This window comes from Schistocerca serialis, chromosome 6, assembly GCF_023864345.2.
Source record: "Schistocerca serialis cubense isolate TAMUIC-IGC-003099 chromosome 6, iqSchSeri2.2, whole genome shotgun sequence".
NCBI classification, from domain to species: Eukaryota; Metazoa; Arthropoda; class Insecta; order Orthoptera; family Acrididae; genus Schistocerca; species Schistocerca serialis.
In genome coordinates this window covers 180,226,780-180,244,193 of record NC_064643.1, presented here as the reverse complement: position 1 = coordinate 180,244,193, position 17,414 = coordinate 180,226,780, and the positions used below count along the sequence as shown (strand labels likewise).

General features: G+C 42.6%; 1 protein-coding gene across 1 annotated transcript in view; it reads left to right on the top strand.

The window, feature by feature from the left end:
• The first annotated feature begins 4,236 nt into the window (after nucleotides 1-4,236).
• Nucleotides 4,237-17,414, top strand: part of LOC126483805 (beta-hexosaminidase subunit beta-like) — a 131,382-nt gene continuing 118,204 nt past the window's right edge. The window contains exon 1 of the mRNA XM_050106987.1: nucleotides 4,237-4,519. Coding sequence (XP_049962944.1) covers nucleotides 4,313-4,519 — 207 coding nt within the window. The 5' untranslated portion in view covers nucleotides 4,237-4,312. The remainder of the gene's footprint in view (nucleotides 4,520-17,414) is intronic.

The window sequence follows — 17,414 nt, the reverse complement described above, 5'->3', positions numbered from 1 at the left end:
CAATTCCAGCAGGACGATGCGACATGCCACACGTTCAGAATTGCTACAGAGTGAGTCCAGGAACACTGTTCTGAGTTTAGACACTTCCGCTGGCCACCAAACTCCTCAGACATGAACAGTTTAGCATACCTGCCTTGCAACGTTCTGTTCAGAAGAGATCTCCATTCCCTCGCACTCTAATGGATTTATAGACCGCCCTGCAGGATTCATGGTGTCAATTCACTCCAGCACTACTTCAGACATTAGCCGAGTCCATGCCACATCATGCTGCGGCACTCCTGCGTGCTCCCGTTGGCTCTACACGATATTAGGCAGGTGTATCAGTTTCTTTGGCTCTTCAGTGTAATATTTCGTGCGTTTCACGCTTCTGTACTCTTAAAAATTAGTTAAAATCGTTAAAAAATTAGTTTAGGGTTTAGTGTCCCGTCACTCATTTGATACGGCCTCGGAATGTACAAAGCCGAGAAGAGTTTTTGGTTGGGGGGTGGGGGGGGTGGGGGGGGGCTGTGGTACTGACACTGGATACGCTATCGGGATGTCGGTGGTTCAGACGGCTATTGTGACCGACCAGGTTCATCTATTCCGTGGCTTGTCTAAATAGCTTAAGTAAAATGCTGGGATCATTCCTTTGAAAAATAAGCAGTCACACAGTTTCCCTATCTTTCCCTAATCCGAGCTTGTGCTCCGTCCCCCATGACGACGTTGGCCGCACATTAAAGCCAAGCTTCCTTCCTTATTTTTTCTGAATAAGCAAGGATCAAGAATAAAAGCGACCCAGTTCTATTTGAGCCCATTTTACACCGGGATTATCAGTCAGGAACTGCGCGACTGCTACGGCCGCAGGTTAGAATCCTGCCTCGGGCATGGATGTGTGTGATGTCCTTAGGTTAGTTAGGTTTAAGTAGTTCTAAGTTCTAGGGGACTGATGACCACAGATGTTAAGTCCCATAGTGCTCAGAGCCATTTGAACCATTTTGAACACCGGGATTAACACAAACAAGTGGCCATCAGCGAAAAATTCTCTCTGATGTGAACGCTAGGCGACAGCAAGCGGACTGCATTCGGTCTTGTTCGGTGTGGATTGGTTCGAATACACTCGTGCTACGCTGTTTGTCTTTCATCGAACCATCGGAATAAGTTGACTCGTCTTCGGCTCTAGCAGTACACAAATCTTTTGTCTGCTATCTTGTCTACTTCTGTTGCTGAGTAAGATTCGTAAGTGATGGCGTGGTCAGTGTTGGTGCATATTATAGGAGATTTTGGGATCCAGGAACTCTAAGCACGAATGCCGAAGGAAAAGAAATACGATTGGTAGAAAACTGCCGAAGCACTCAAATGTCCAATAGGGAACATGGGCAAGACGATAAATTCATTAGATGCTTGCATCAGCGGGAAACAGAGTGAATAAGCACAAGCTTTACATTTATTTTTAGTAGAAAGGAAAAGCACAGTTCCTTTTCCTTGAAAATAAACAAGCGCTATTATGATGATCAAAATCGAAAGTATAAGAAAGATCATTTTCGTTGCTTACGCTGATGTTAGATGTAGTTACATTGCTGATGTGTCACTGTTGTGTTAGACATGTTGGATGATAAATAAAAACTGTTTACCCAAGATAACGCTATCTGTCATATAACGAAGTATACAGCAGATGTTTATCAAGTAGCCTACGTGACAGGTTGTATGTACTAGATGTACCGCAATTAATGGCGTGAAAGCATACAATTGAAAGTACACGATACTAGAAGCAAAAATGTCTCAGTAAACATAGGTCCGCAAACGAACCATTCGCGAGATAATTGCGATTTCGTGGCTACCAGCCACAGCTAACGTGATTCTCAGTAAACACCGCATGTCGATCCGTGATATGATCTTTTGTAGACATGAAACTGTAAACAGAGTGAATACGACAGTATATTAGTCAGAGAGCCACTCATGTCAGTTGTTTACAGCGCGTTTGTTGTGTTGTACGAGTGTTAGTGGTAACATGGGACACAGCAGTAACAGGGTGCATGCGGATATGCATTTCATGTACGGTAGCGTTAAACGAAAATGCACGGGAGGCTGACGCTTGTGCAGGGAAGCATACCCTGCCCGAAGGCACCCCGAGAGTCGAACGTTTACAAGGGTGCATCAACACCTCCGAGAATCTGGGAGCTTTGCATGTGCTTGAAGATGTCGTGCTGGAAACAGTCGAACACCCTCTAGGAATCTCGACAAATTCATGGAATGTTACAAAAATTTATACAATGTGTCACAATAGTGTTTGGAGAATAATGCATCGCAATGCAATGTACCCTATACCACCCCCTCCCCCCAACCAGTTGAGTGCCCCAATAAGGAGGACTTTGGTCCTCGACTAATGTTCTGTCGGTGCATGCAACAACAACCCTACGTTTGACAATAACATTTAATTTACGCATGAAGCAGGGTTCACTCGTGTTTGTGTCTTTAATTATTACAATTCTCACGTTTGGAATCATGTAGGCCACAATTCACATGCCACGCATGAGTCTCCGCATCAATGACGTTTCTCACGGACTGTGTGGTTAGGGGTACTAGGTGACAGTTTTATTGGGCTGTACGTATTACAAAAACAAAATGGATGGAATTGTCTAACGCGCCGATATGACCGAAGACTGATAGGGCGAGAAGGACCTGTACCGAGGCCTTCAAGATGATCTGATCTGAATCCCATGGATTTCTGTGTTTAGGGGCACTCTTTTAAGTACCACTGTAATTACCACATAATTTTTCTAACTCCTGATTCACTTATCTTAATATTTACCGATCTATGACTCATAACTAGTCGGGAAGGTGTAATCATTGCTATTCCCGAAGATTAAATACTGACATGCATTTTATTGATATTCTCGAAAAAAACTTTTGTTACTTCAAGGGTTTAAGATGTAGCGTACACCAATCCGACTAATACGGTTGAAGAATTGTAGCAGAGACTTGTTAGCGTTTGTCAAGAATTTCGAAATTGTCGAGGCATGTTTGAAAGGATTCGAAACTCATTGCGGGTACAGGCCTACAGCCGGATCCAAGGACGACACTTTGAACACCATCTTTAACTTCGAGTACAGTTATGTAATTGTCGTCGCATTCATTAAAAACACCTACTCTTGTACCAAAATATCTTTAACAACATTTCTTAATGTTGTACATTATTGTTACCTTTTCCTAACTACGATGACGTTTACATAAAATCAAGTCAGTGGTGGCTGGTAACCACAAAGTCGCAATTATCTCGCAACTGTTTGTTTGTGGATCTATGTTTACTGAGACTTTTTTGATTTTATTGACGTGTACTTGGGACTGTATGCGTTTACGCCATTAATTATAATGTACTCTGTATATTTCACCTTCGATTAATAACATTTTATTGGTTACTTTCTTCATAAGCACTTAAATAAAATAATTGAAGTGCTTCACATAAAGTCACCACAGTAGAAAATATCTGACATATAGCAGCAACTGAAATGCGAAACAATCAGAAAAGTGAATGTGTCCAGTCGCTAAGAACGAGTGTAAATGCTAGTCCTTCTACAGGTTATGTTGCTCGACGGTAATGAGTGCACTGATTTTAAATATCCTCCTCTAATGTGATGAGAAGACGGCGAAATGCGTCAACCAATACACGCGCGAAGTTTTGGAATAACGCTAAGAAAAACTGGAGCTGCAATTCAGCGTCAAGTGCGTAATTTCCATACATATCACGCTTATGTACAAATTTAGACATTGCAACGCAAGATTCCAGTATGGTAAATTCGCCCGTTCCTGCCATCAACAGAAAACCCGACACTTCGTAACGGAACAGGGAATCAGCAAACCACAGCAAGCTGAGTAAGGGAAGAGAGAAGGGGGAATAACATCAGCTAAGAATAACACAGAGACTGACTTCACGAACATTATGTTACAGTGATGCACCACAAAAACCAGTGACGCGCTTTTACTTCCCCCCCATAATAACACATTCGCGCCGCTCGCATACAAGAAATGTGTAAGTTGAAAAAGCAGCCGTGAAAGCATAATACGCAGTTCCCTGATCGTGAGGACTACTAAGCAAGAGCCCGCCAGCACGTTCCAGCGCTGCAGGAGGAACTGTTTTGCTCCTCGCGGACCGATTGCTTAAAGCGAGCAGCGTCAATACACTCCGCCCGTTTCCACAACACAGAGTTCCTCTGCAGGCCGCAGTGGCGCTGCGATCGCGCACATCACGTGACGTCACTGCGAACGCAGCTAATGACACTGGCATGTAGCGAAGAAATTCGTCTGCTCGTGCACTCGCTAGTCAGTTCCGCCTGCCATGGGGAAGAAGGTAGAAGTCGTTCTCTGTGCGTGTGTTTGTGTTGGGCTTCTGCTTAGCGTAACGGCAGCAGAGCCTCTTCCGAGATACATTACGGAACCCGGTCCTACCGTCAAGGCGACACAAGGAGCTGTATGGCCCAAACCGCAGAATGAACAGCGGTTTGGAGAGTCGGTGCTGATTGTTCCAGGCAACTTCACATTCCAGGTAATGCGTGCGCCAACACAAATTAACAGCTGTCAGTTCCTTCACAACCAACAGCAAATCTGTACAATTACATTCATCACTGAAAACAGATCTTTGATATCCAGACTTTTCCGTTATTTTATACTATTATTCTACGACCTAAGCAACTAGCCAGATGTATTTTTGTGCCAATGCGCGTTTCAAACTTTTACGCAACTTCAATTGTAATATGTATTTGAATCTTCCATACGTACATCGTTAAAAATGGATAGCAATTTGGATTCTGTACCTGGCCTGAGCAAAATTAACAATTTCGTTTAGATACTACACTTCGCCTGTTGTGTATTGATTGTATTACTGGTTATGTGTACTTATATTGTATTCTGCTTGTTCTTCTTCCGATTTTCGCGTTTAAAGATGTTGCACAAACTCTTTCCCACCTATATCCTTCCTGGTATTTAGTTATTCCATTATTTCTTTGCCTTTTACATAATGCTGTGAGCTCAGATGGAGATTTGTTTGTTTACTGTGCGACGATATTGGTAAACAGTTACTGTTGAGAGGTATCGGTTGTTGTTGTAGATGATAATGATAGTAATGCTTGTCAATGCTTAATGATAAACTATAAGGTAGGCAGAACCCAGATACTTGAAATATGAATTATTGTAAAAATACGTGCCATACAAACTAACGAGAAATGGAAAATAAAAAGTAATGATATATACCCAAATACACAGAAAATATCGGAAATAACGGCAAGGTGAAGGCTAATCATGTTTCCACGCCTCTGTCGAATGAGTGAGTGTAGTTTAATAAAACAAATATTCCTGTATTTTAGGAAGAAAGTAAACAATAGCATGTATTATAGAAACAAGAAAAGAACTAGAAATAAACATCAAAGAATCGAAAGTAACAAAGAACCTCTGAAAATAAAATACGTTTGGAAGACTTTTAAGGCAAAAAATCCAAGAAATCAGGAACAAGTTGGACAGATAGAATAGTCAGTTTGGTGGAGGGAAATCTCTCTCTCTCTCTCTCTCTCTCTCTCTCTCTCTCTCTCTCTCTCTCTACTTCAAATTCAAATGGCTCTGAGCACTATGGGACTTAGCTTCTGAGGTCATCAGTCCCCTAGAACTTACAACTACTTAAACCTAACTAACCCAAGGACATCACACACATCCATGCCCGAGGCAGGATTCGAACCTGCGACCGTAGCGGTCGCGCGGTTCCAGACTGTAGCGCCTAGAACCGCTCGGCCATTCCGGCCGGCTCTCTCCACTTCAGTAAGCATGTTCAATTGGATGTACCTGTAGGTTGCAATAGTTATGCAAAGATTAAAGTACTTGCACAGAATGTAGGCGTGTGGAGACTGCATCAAATCAGTTTTGTACTGAAGACGATGACGACAAAAAATATATATAGTGTCTTATGCTGTATTCGTACGTAAATAGTTGATTCATGGAAAACATAATATTCCCTCTTCAGAGGAAGAAAAATTCGGAAAATGTGTATGACTTCACGAAGATGAAGCACACTACGTCCAAATGCAAGGCCATTATACGAATGCACGATGTCTGTTCTTTCGGAATCCGCAGCAATGTTATACATTATCTAAATTGAAGGTGGAGAGGCGGGGAACTTCAAATTACGTGAAAGACCATTGTTTGACACTTGTCACGGTTCAGTTAAAGCTGCCATTGCGATATCCCAATTTGCGACCAAAGCTGCAGTGCGCTAATGTTCTCTCTTTATCTTTGATGATTTTGTTTCACCGCAGGGTCGCTGCCTTTAAGTATTAGTCATCAATTGCTTTGCTTTGTGGAGTTAATGGCCGCGAAGAACAGGCACCCTAAATACGGATTATAAAATGACCTTGTGATTCAAAAGCCACGAGAGCGTAGTAAATTGGGGAAGACGCGTTCTGATGCAAGGGCACTTCTTTCTGTCGAGACAACCAAGATACAATCTTCAGTGTCATCTAGCTTTTCAAGTGTTTAAGAAGCGTTGTTAGTTGGAAAACTGTAAAATAATATTCTCAGGCGCTTATTAACGCTTCTTTATGCTTTAATACGTAAAACTGCGTTGCAAAAGCAACCAAACTCCTACGTTAATAGCGTAAGATTGAAGGCAATGGCACTTCATGATAAATGTGTCACCTACGAACCTCCATGAGCTGCTTACATGTTCTACGAAAGATGTGTGATGTTAGTTACAATAGGCGCTTTCTAACTTCATAATGAGTGCCAATAAATAGTTAAAAAGTAAAGGCATCATATACCCCATAGCTGGTTTAACGTTGACGAGGTGCTGTACGTTTCCGCCCTTGCTTTCTTAGAAGCTGTGGGCCGAAAAAAAGGGGACATCGTAGTTAACGTCCCGTCGCCGACGAAGTTATTAGCGACGTGTCCATTTCGAGGGATCCATCCCAACATTTTCCGAAAGTGGTTTGCGAAACCAGGGATAATCTAGTTCTGGGCGGCCAACCTTAATTTAATTATGTTCTCTCGAGCGAGTTGGCGTAGTGGTTAACACACTGGACTCGCTTGTAGATGGTGAGGGGTTCGACTCACCGCTTGCCCATCATGATTTACGCTTTTCTGCGTTTTGTTTTTTAACCAAAACGCCGAAAGTGATCGCCGGGATGTTTCCTTTGAGGAGGATGCGGTCGGTTTCCCTCTCCAAAGCAAGTTTGTGCTCCATCTGTAATGACCTTGTCGATAGGATGTTTAACTCTGCACTTCCTTTTTTTTCTTTTTTATGCAGTTACAGTCTGATGCACATAATATCATATAATAATATGATGCCATACGTATCATAACGTATCCAGAACTTTTTAAAATTTGGAATCAGCGTAGCAAAACTGTAAACTAAAATAGCCCGACAGTAATAATAATGAAAACAAAAATACAATGACAAAGAAAAGACAAGTAAAGAAATCAAGAATAATACAATTTTTCTTTCTTTCTTCCATTTCGGCCACCTGTGGACCTTTCCTGATTCTCAGTTCTTTCAGTCTGTTCTTCTTTCATTTGCCCGTACAGCGATGCGCGTTCTGGCCTGTCCCTGAAAACTCAAGAGTTCCATAATCTTCTTTTGAAAAGGTAATTAGACACCCTAGCTGAAAACAGGCGTTGATATACATCATTGGGGAAATGTTGAGAATGTGTGCCCCGACCGGGAATCGAACCCGGGATCTCCCGCTTACATCTTTTTTTTTTCTTTTTTTTTCGTTGTTGATCTTTGTATTTGGTCGTTGCGGACGTCACATGACATCCGTTAAAGTTCGTTTGTTGATCCTTCCACTCAGTTTCTTTTTTTTTAATGACAAAGGCCAACTGGCTCTCTGACCTAACACGCTGACCTTCCGTGCCGGCTGGCCATTTGAGCAACCGAGGGCACATATGATAGTGCGCCTGCAGGGACTAATCCCTTCCATGCTCTCCGTGAGACTCGTGAGTCACGGTCGGGGCACACATTTTCAGCATGTCCCCAGTGATGTATATCAAATGGCTCTAAGCACTATCGGACTTAACATCTGAGGTTATCAATCCCCTAGACTTAGAGCTACTTAAACCTAACTAACCTAAGGACATCACACACATCCATGCCCGAGGCAGGATTCGAACCTGCGGTCGTGGCAGCAGCGCGGTTTTGGACTGAAGGGCCTAGAACCACTCGGCCACAGCGGCCGGCGATGTATGTCAAAGTCTGTTTGCAGCTTGGGTGTCTATTTAGTTATCATTTCATTCTAGAAAAGCTGTGCGGTCATCAATGGTATCTGCTCTTTTGGGAACAGATACTACCTTCATATATATTCTTCTGAAAAGTTGGTGCGTCTGAACCAAGTGATTCGTGTTTTTAGATTTTTTTCAAAATTGTGAGATTTTTAGTTAGTTTTCTTTAAGTTTCATCCAAACATGTGATGATACAACAAGATCCTCCTTTTCCTGAGAACATCACTTTTTCATTTTGGGTGTAGATTTCTTCATTACTTCTTCTCGTTCGCGTACTTCCAAATTTTCTTGGCCCAAGGATTTTCCGTAGTATCCTCACTTCCATTTTTTTCTCTTTTTTTCCCCCAAACTCTCCCACAAGGGGAGGACTGGACATTCCGCTGCATAAAGACACTCAGGTTATATGACAGTGTTGTAGTGTTTTTAATGAATGATTCTTTTATTCTAAATGTTCTTCGTTAATTTATAAAATATTTCTATGATATGGGCTCAATTTGTGTGTTGTTCGGTTTGAAATGAAGAAGTATAGGATGTCCACGAAACTGGCAGTAAAGTTGACATTGAACAAAGAAAATGGACCTTACAGGAGTAGGAAAACACAAGAGTAGATACAAGCTAGAAAATATTTTAGACAGAAGATTCACAACTGCACTGTTGGCCTCGCAGGAAACCTTGGAACATGGGAACCACTTGGTCTGAAGATGGAAAAAGAACCCGCCCTGAAAGAATGGAAATAATGTGTACACAAAGAAGAATTCTATTATGCAGCGCGTGCTGAAGTAGGTTTGAAGCAGGAATAACAGCAATAAACATGCAGACTACATACTGGGTCATGCTACAGCCAACTGTAGGAATCACGTGTTCGCGTGGGATAATTTGGGGAAATCCATGGAAATCTTAAATTAGATTGACTGTATCCTGTAATGAAGCGCCAGTCTTTTTGCTTGAACAGTTTTCTCAGCTTTTCACTTCGTTTAAGTGTGTTAGTCGTACAGTTCAGAGCGCGATTAGCCGAGCGGTCTAGGGCGTCTTGTCACGGTCCGCGGGGCTTCCCTCGTCGGACGTTCGAGTCCTCCCTCGGGCATGGGTGTGTGTGTCGTACTTAGCGTAAGTTAGATTAAATAGTGTACAAGCTTAGGGACCGATGACCTCAGCTGTTTGGTCCCATAAGACTTTACCACAAATTTCCAAAATTACAGTTCAGACAATACACACATATTAGGTGTGCCCAGTATTGAATTAGACAAACCATATTTTAAGAAATACTAAATATTTTTGATGTAGCGTTCACAGGACAAATTCAAGCCCTCTGGTCAAAAGAAGTGACAGTAAACATGAAATCTGCTCGTTTCAAAAAGCCATCTCCACCCGAAAACTGTACGCCAGAAGAGTTACGCTCGGTGAAACGTGTTTTCTAAATGTTGAAAGGTGCGACTGGGATACTGGAACAGTGGGGTGAAATTTGTATTAGTCGCTGAAGTTCCGGTGATGAATTCAGCAGAGCAGACTGGGCAGAGCCGTGTCATCGATAATCATCCAACAAATGAGCCGGGTTGAAATCTCTACATATATCCGACAATATCGCATAAGTAACCTTATTACCGGGCGGTAGATTTGTACAAGAATCGCGGGTGTTGCTCATTTTGTCTAATGTCAGCCTTGGGACAGTGTACTTAGTCGTTCATAACAAACGGAGCGACACGGCGAAAGCATTAAACTCTAGTTTGCGAGGTCGTCGCTTCAAATCTCTGTTGCGGCCAACCAACGTAGAGGCTGATGAAGAGCTAGACCGGAGATCATCTTTATCGGGTCCATCCACGTGCTCGCCTTTCCTTCCATTTTCTGTAGATTTTCCCCGTCTCTTCTCAAAATATGACCAAAGAACTGGAGAATTTTTTGGTTGACAGAAGAATAAAAGCACCTGAAGATTTTGAGTTGCACAATAATGGATACATTTGTTCTTCTTTCGGTTCGTTTTATGCTCAGCATCCTTTGCCAGCACCAAAGCTGAAATGCATCAATACGCTGCTTGTATCTGGCCTTGAGGGCCCATATTTCGCAACCAAAAAATAATGAAGCCACGAATTGTTCAACAAGCCGGATCTCTGTGGTATTCGTTACTGTTCCGTTGTGCCTGATCTCGGTCAGCTGTTTCGCTGCCACTCATCCTAGTGTGATCCGCCGCCTTATCTCCTCTTCACAACTTCCCGTGTCGCAAACTGTTGAGCTTCGACTAGCTGAGATTGATGTCTGATCCATATGATAAGACTTTTGTCCTTTACGTTTGTTCATAGCTCAGCAAGTTCATCTTCACTGTTGGCTAAGAGCACGGTGTCATCAGCAAATCAAAGGTGCCTTTAGTCCAACCATCAAGACATTTCCTAATGTCATGTTCTGCATAGATGATGTGCAGTTGGAGGAATAGAATACAACTCTATCAGGCACCTTCGATACAATGAAGAAATCAGACGTGCCAGCGCGTGTGCTCACAGCCGCAAGGTGACTATTGTGTAGATATCTGATCAGTGCTGTCAAGTGTGGTAGGACATCGAACTGTCGAAGTTTTTCATGATAAAATTATAACTGTATACAACAAGAGTTGACCCTGAAGTTTTACTCTGCTTGCCGCTACCAACTAGTCAATAAGGGGGCGTGTAACTGCAAGCCCTCCGAAGCGATGTAGTTCAGAAACGGAAGGCACCCATACGCGGCGTGTGTGGGCACATCGTAAACTCGAGCACTGTCACGGACAAGCAACCTAGGTCGCAATGCGTTCATGACGCAATTACTACAGTACAGCAAAGGGCACTGCTCGAAATCGATGAGCATTCTATAATAGCACTAATATTTAAAAAATAGTAGTATTATAAAACTTTTTAATCACTTCTGCTGGTGGCAAAGCTCCTGAAATGGTAGAATGGTGCATAGAATTTTTTTTCTATTGTTAATAATGAAATTGCATTCCGCCATCCAGCATCCGATTCCCATCGGACCGACGAGACCGTTGACCGACAGCATTGTTTAGAGGTCAGTGACCGATCTCAAAATTACAGTTTGCGTAATTACATTGCCCGGATACTGACAGAAAATATCGGTAAAAGAGATCTCAGGGACGCTGAAATAAAGGTTTGATAAAGTAAATACCAAGTGAATACTAGTAGCTTTCAGCTGTGGTCACCAAACAATTTGTCGACGACTCTCTTTCGCCGCAGACAGAAAATATTCTGAAAATACAACGTAATGAGTGGAGATGTGACGTTAAAGGAAGAGGTGAGTAGATTCAAACAGGGCTACTATAATAAAATTAATACAATTATTTAACCAAAAGTCACAGATACGAGAGCGACACTTATATTTTATGAAACGCCCATAGGAAACAAACGAGAGAGAGAGAATCACAGCGTCTACTTTTATATAGTCCTAAACAAGTTACGGCAGCTGCCTTGCTTTAAAAGAGCGTTTTTTATCGAAAGTTTCGATGTATAAACATTCCTCTGGAACACTCTTTATATGAACAGTACAAAAATATATTTTTATACAACGTCTACAACTTTGCTTCCGCCGTTTGCCGACAGGTGGCGACAACAGCGGTCGAAAGAAACAGATCGCAGACGTCAGGCAGTTAGCTTGGACCTCGGTCAACATAACCTCATTCAAACATGCAATGTCTGCATCATAATGTTGTTCTTGATTGAAAATGTCAGTTTACGAGCCTAATTCTCGTCATTTGCTGGAGGTGTTGCTGTTTTGTTTCAATATGAAGAAAACAGTGTCTGAGTCTCATCGAATGCTCTTAAGTACGTATGGTAGGGACGCTATTAGTGAAAGAACGTGTAGTGAATGGTTTCAACGCTTCAAGAATGGTGATTTTTAACGTCGTAGACCTACATAGTGGTGGAAGAATGTTTTCGAAGATGCAGAATTGGAGACATTGCTGAGTGAAGACTCGCGTCAAACTCGAGAAGAATTGGCACGATTAGTGGGAGTGACACAGCAACCCATTTCAAAACGTCTCAAGGCTATGGGCATGATTCAGAAAGAAGGAACCAAGAGACGTTGAACGGCGTTTGTGTGTTTGTGAACATTTGCTTCAGTGGCGAAAACGGTAGCAATTTCTGCATCGCACTGTGACTGGGGACGAAAAATGGGTTCATTACGATAACCCTAAACGCAAAAAATCATGGGGATATCCCGGCCATGCTTCCGCGTCGACGGCCAAACGGAATATTCATGGCTCCAAGATCATGCTCTGCATTTGGTGGGACCAGCTCGGCGTCGTGTACTATGATGTCTTAAAACCAAGTGAAACAATCACAGGTTATCGAACGCAATTAATGTGTTTGAGAGATCATTGAAAGACAAACGGCCGCAATATAGCGAGAGGCACGTTAAAGTGATTTTTCAGCACGACAACGCTCGACCCCACGTTGCAAAAGTGGTCAAAACGTACTTGGGAACGTTAAAATGGGATGTCCTACCCCACCCGCCGTATTTTCCAGACATTGCTCCCTCTATCACCTGTTTAGATCAATGGCGCATGGCCTGGTTGACCAACACTTCCGATCTCATGAAGAAGTCACAAACTGGATCGATTCGTGGATCGCATCAAAAGATGAACAATTTTTTCGACGCGGTATTCGTACACTGCCCGAAAGATGGGAGAAAGTAGTGGCCAGCGATGGGAAGTACTTTGAATGATACATGTGTAACCAATTTGTTTCACTAAAGCCTCAAGTGTTGGGGAAAAAACTGCGGAAGCAAGTTGTACACCTTTTATTAAATTATGACCTTACAGATTTATTTACAAAGAGAAAATTTATTCTTAATGTCTTTTACATTAATTAAACGTTTGGGGCATATTCTATTAATCATAGAACACTTCAATTCTATTAAATTTGTGGCGGAAGCTAATCTCTCACAAGGAACTTTATTATATTCGAACTGAGAATGTGTTTAAGAATTTTACAACAAACTGATCTCAAACATATTGGTTTGTAATTTTGCGGATTCATACTTTTACCCTCCTTAGGTGTCACCCACGGTGTTTTTTTTTTTTTTTTTTTCTTTTTTTTTTTTTTTTTTTTTTTTTTCAGTCGCTTGGGACTTTCCTGGCGCTCGGAGACTCGTGATAGATGCAAGTATAGTGTGGGACCCGTGCCCAGAAGCACTCTGTGTGAAAACGAACCGGGATTCTATCCAGACCTGGCCACTTATTCGTTTTAAAGTCTTTCAGTTGCTTGTCAACGACAGGGATGCCCATTTCTATGCCCTACATGTGGGAGTCTGTGCGACGGTCAAATGATCATTGTCTGCACAATCCTCTACGTGAATCATTTTTTAAGCGTGAGATTTAAACCTTCACCTTTACTTTTGCTGTCTTCTAGTGACATACCAGACTGGTCTAAGAGTGACTGAATAGAAGTCCTAAACCCGCTTAATAATTTTAACCCGGACTAGAATAATTTTCTGGGATTCCCAGCGGGATCTTCCGTTAACATATGACGGTGGAAAGTTGTCCGAGAAACAATGAAGTTGTCAGGTCGGATCATAGCTTCTGATGTTAGCAACACTGGAGGAGCAAGCGAGCCATGTCGTGCGCTTAACAAAAGAACAGTCGCGGCATTTGCCTTAGTAAATTTATGGGACAAGAACTTAAAACCCTGACAAACTTCCGACGTCTATACAAATTAAGATACATGTTCAATTCAAATTTCGAAACAAGTTTTATCCTGATTTTCAGATAATTTACAGGCATGAGTACCGGATAACGCGATCTGACTCGGTAATTTTAATGGGAAAGGTAGTGCTTCTGCAAGCGCAACGGGAATGTCACTGAAAAGTTTATGGAGGAAACATATCAACAGATCTTAACCAGGAATGCTGTCGGAGTAATTAATAGACATGTAATGGGCCTCGTGCAAGACAAATGTATTTCTTATCTGTACATTATGAAGGTAAGCGCCCAGAGCAAGAACTTTTTATTCCTGCTAAACAGTAACGAAATTTATGTAGAGAGATTGATCTGGCTCAGCAAACTGCATCACGTCGATATACGGCGATAGCTGTAAATATTTGGCAGCTGAAGAGTACATGGCAAAATAAAGCAATTGCATTTCTTTTATTGAAACTGAATCATTAAACGGGAGTAGATACAACGAAGAAACCCAGTACTGCTGCAAATATATGTACACACGTGGTTGTATGATCAAAGAAAGGGAGCCTTTTAATGCAATAAAATACACCAACGCAGATTGCAGTAGAAATATATTCTAATGTTCAAATGGCTCTGAGCACTATGGGACTTAACTTCTGAGGTCATCAGTCCCCTAGAACTTAGACCTACTTAAACCTAACTAACCTAAGGACATCACACACATCCATGCCCGAGGCAGGATTCGAACCTGCGACCGTAGCGGTCGCGCGGTTCCAGACTGTAGCGCCTAGAACCGCTCGGCCACTCCGGCCGGCGCTATTTTAAATGTTCAAAAAGATTAGAGCACAGGCGACGGCATGTGGGCCATTGCTCTTAGTCTCAGGCCCGGCACACTATCTTCAGTTGTGTAGTAATTTAACAACACCAAAAAAAATAGTTCAGTGGAAGTGTATACCTTTGTGTGTGTGTGTGTGTGTGTGTGTGTGTGTGTGTGTGTGTGTGTGCGCGCGAGGAAGAGCTCGAACCATAAATGCTGGCCGGCCGGAGTAGCCGAGTGGTTCTAGGCGCTACAGTCTGGAACCGCGCGACCGCTACGGTCGCAGGTTCGAATCATGCCTCGGGCATGGGGGTATGTGTGATGTCCTTAGGTTAGTTAGGTTTAAGTAGTTCTAAGTTCTAGGGGACTGATGACCTCAGAAGTTAAATCCAATAGTGCTCAGAGCCATTTTTGAACCAGAGAGCTATACTTGAAAACTGAAAAACTGATGTAGAGGAAGAGAAGACTACAGTTTTTTTTTTGACACATATTCCGAATGGATAACAACACACTAACGAAGCGGATATTCATATTACTCAATAGCTACAAAACCAAGCCTGCATGGGTCAGAGAGACTGAAAAGGACCTGGAAAACGCTGGAATTACAATAGACACGATAGAAAACAGAACACATTTCAGATAGGCAGTTCAAAAGGCAGAATATCAGGAGAGAAAGAAAACAACTAGACGAAAGTGGACTCAAGAAGAAAGGGAACAACACTCTACAAGGATGAAGGAAATTTGGAAACTAAGGAAATCTAATACAATGAAGGGTAGCCAAAGTTGATTCATCGTTCCCTCCAAATGGGTTATTCGAAAGAGGGAGAAGAAAAAGAAAAAGTGGAGTTTAACCGTTAATTTAGTGAAAACGAAATCTTCGGCTACAGGAGGCGTGAATCACGACCTGACGTTAGATTTTCGGCTAGTAAGGTCTGCGAACTCTCACAATAGTCTGGGAGTCATCATTAAAATAAATGGAGTCAGCGAAAGGGAAATTAGGTACCACATTCGCCAAGGTAGACAAGCAGCCAAAGAAATAAATAGAGTTTTATGGGGCACATACCAGATCAGAAACTAGGATTAGGATGAAACTTCCTGGCAGATTGAAACTGTGTGCCCGACCGAGACTCGAACTCGGGACCTTTGCCTTTCGCGGGCAAGTGCTCTACCATCTGAGCTACCGAAGCACGACTCACGCCCGGTACTCACAGCTGAGTCGTGCTGAGTCGTGAGCTACCGAAGCACGACTCACGCCCGGTACTCACAGCTGAGTCGTGCTTCGGTAGCTCAGATGGTAGAGCACCTGCCCGCGAAAGGCAGAGGTCCCGAGTTCGAGTCTCGGTCGGGCACACAGTTTTAATCTGCCAGGAAGTTTCATATCAGCGCACACTCCGCTGCAGAGTGAAAATTTCATTCTGGAAACATCCCCCAGGCTGTGGCTAAGCCATGTCTCCGCAATATCCTTTCTTTCAGGAGTGCTAGTTCTGCAGGGTTCGCAGGAGAGCTTCTGTAAAGTTTGGAAGGTAGGAGACGAGATACTGGCAGAAGTAAAGCTGTGAGTACCGGGCGCAAGTCGTGCTTCGGTAGCTCAGATGGTAGAGCACTTGCCCGCGAAAGGCAAAGGTCCCGAGTTCGAGTCTCGGTCGGGCACACAGTTTTAATCTGCCAGGAAGTTTCATATCAGCGCACACTCCGCTGCAGAGTGAAAATCTCATTCTACGATTAGGATGTTTAAAGCGACGTATGGAGCAGAAACATGAGAAATAACTCGAAGAATTAAAATGAACTTAATGTCAATGGACACGAGATTTTGGAGATGTTGTATATTTAAAATTGAAAATGAAGACATACATGAGAATGAATCTGAACATCCTAGTAATGCATACGATTGAAGCGAATAGATTGAGATGTTATGGTCACGTATGCTGTTTGAGCGAGAGCAAATGTCCAAAGATGATGGAAAAAATTTGAAGAACAAGAAAAGAGGAACTTCCAAAGTTCGTATGCAAGAAAACAATAATGTATTAAATCACAATGAAAAACAAAACACCCAGATTGCACTTTTGACAGCTTCCGTCCTCCTGCAGAAACTTAACCGTTGTTGCAAAGAAGATTGATTTAACTGCCTTTAAATTTCTTATAAAACAGAGTTATCCTGGAATCTGTCCCATTGCGCAAGGCGTCATAGTCTAAAAGGGACCAGATAATGATTCAAATAATAGCTCTTGCCTGTGAACAATACACGAAGACGAATCCCTCCTAACGCAGTTCCAACATGCTGCCCACGGCAGATTCCAAACGGCGCGATGTTCACAGCTGAGATAGACCTGGTGCAAGCATCTGGCAATAGCAAAGTGCTCGCACCTCCCTTCTTCGTACTACGGAGAGTCCATGCTTACTGCTTACTGAGCTGTCGGCGCACTCTCTGCAATCGCCGACTGATAATGTTCACACTTCCGTTTCACACTCTCCTACCCTCTGGCTTCGCCTATGTTCTTCATCCTCCTTGACGATAGGCGGCCTTGAGGAAACAAGAGGTAGCACGCTGTAACGGATGTGTTTAATCTAGCGGTCGATACTGACGGCTCACTATTCGTGATACGTTGAAAAAAAAAAAAAAAGGCTCGTGTCACACGATCTAAGGAAATCCTCAAATTCTACAGACGAAATCAAAATTCACGTACAAAATAGTAACAGAAGACTAAACTTGAA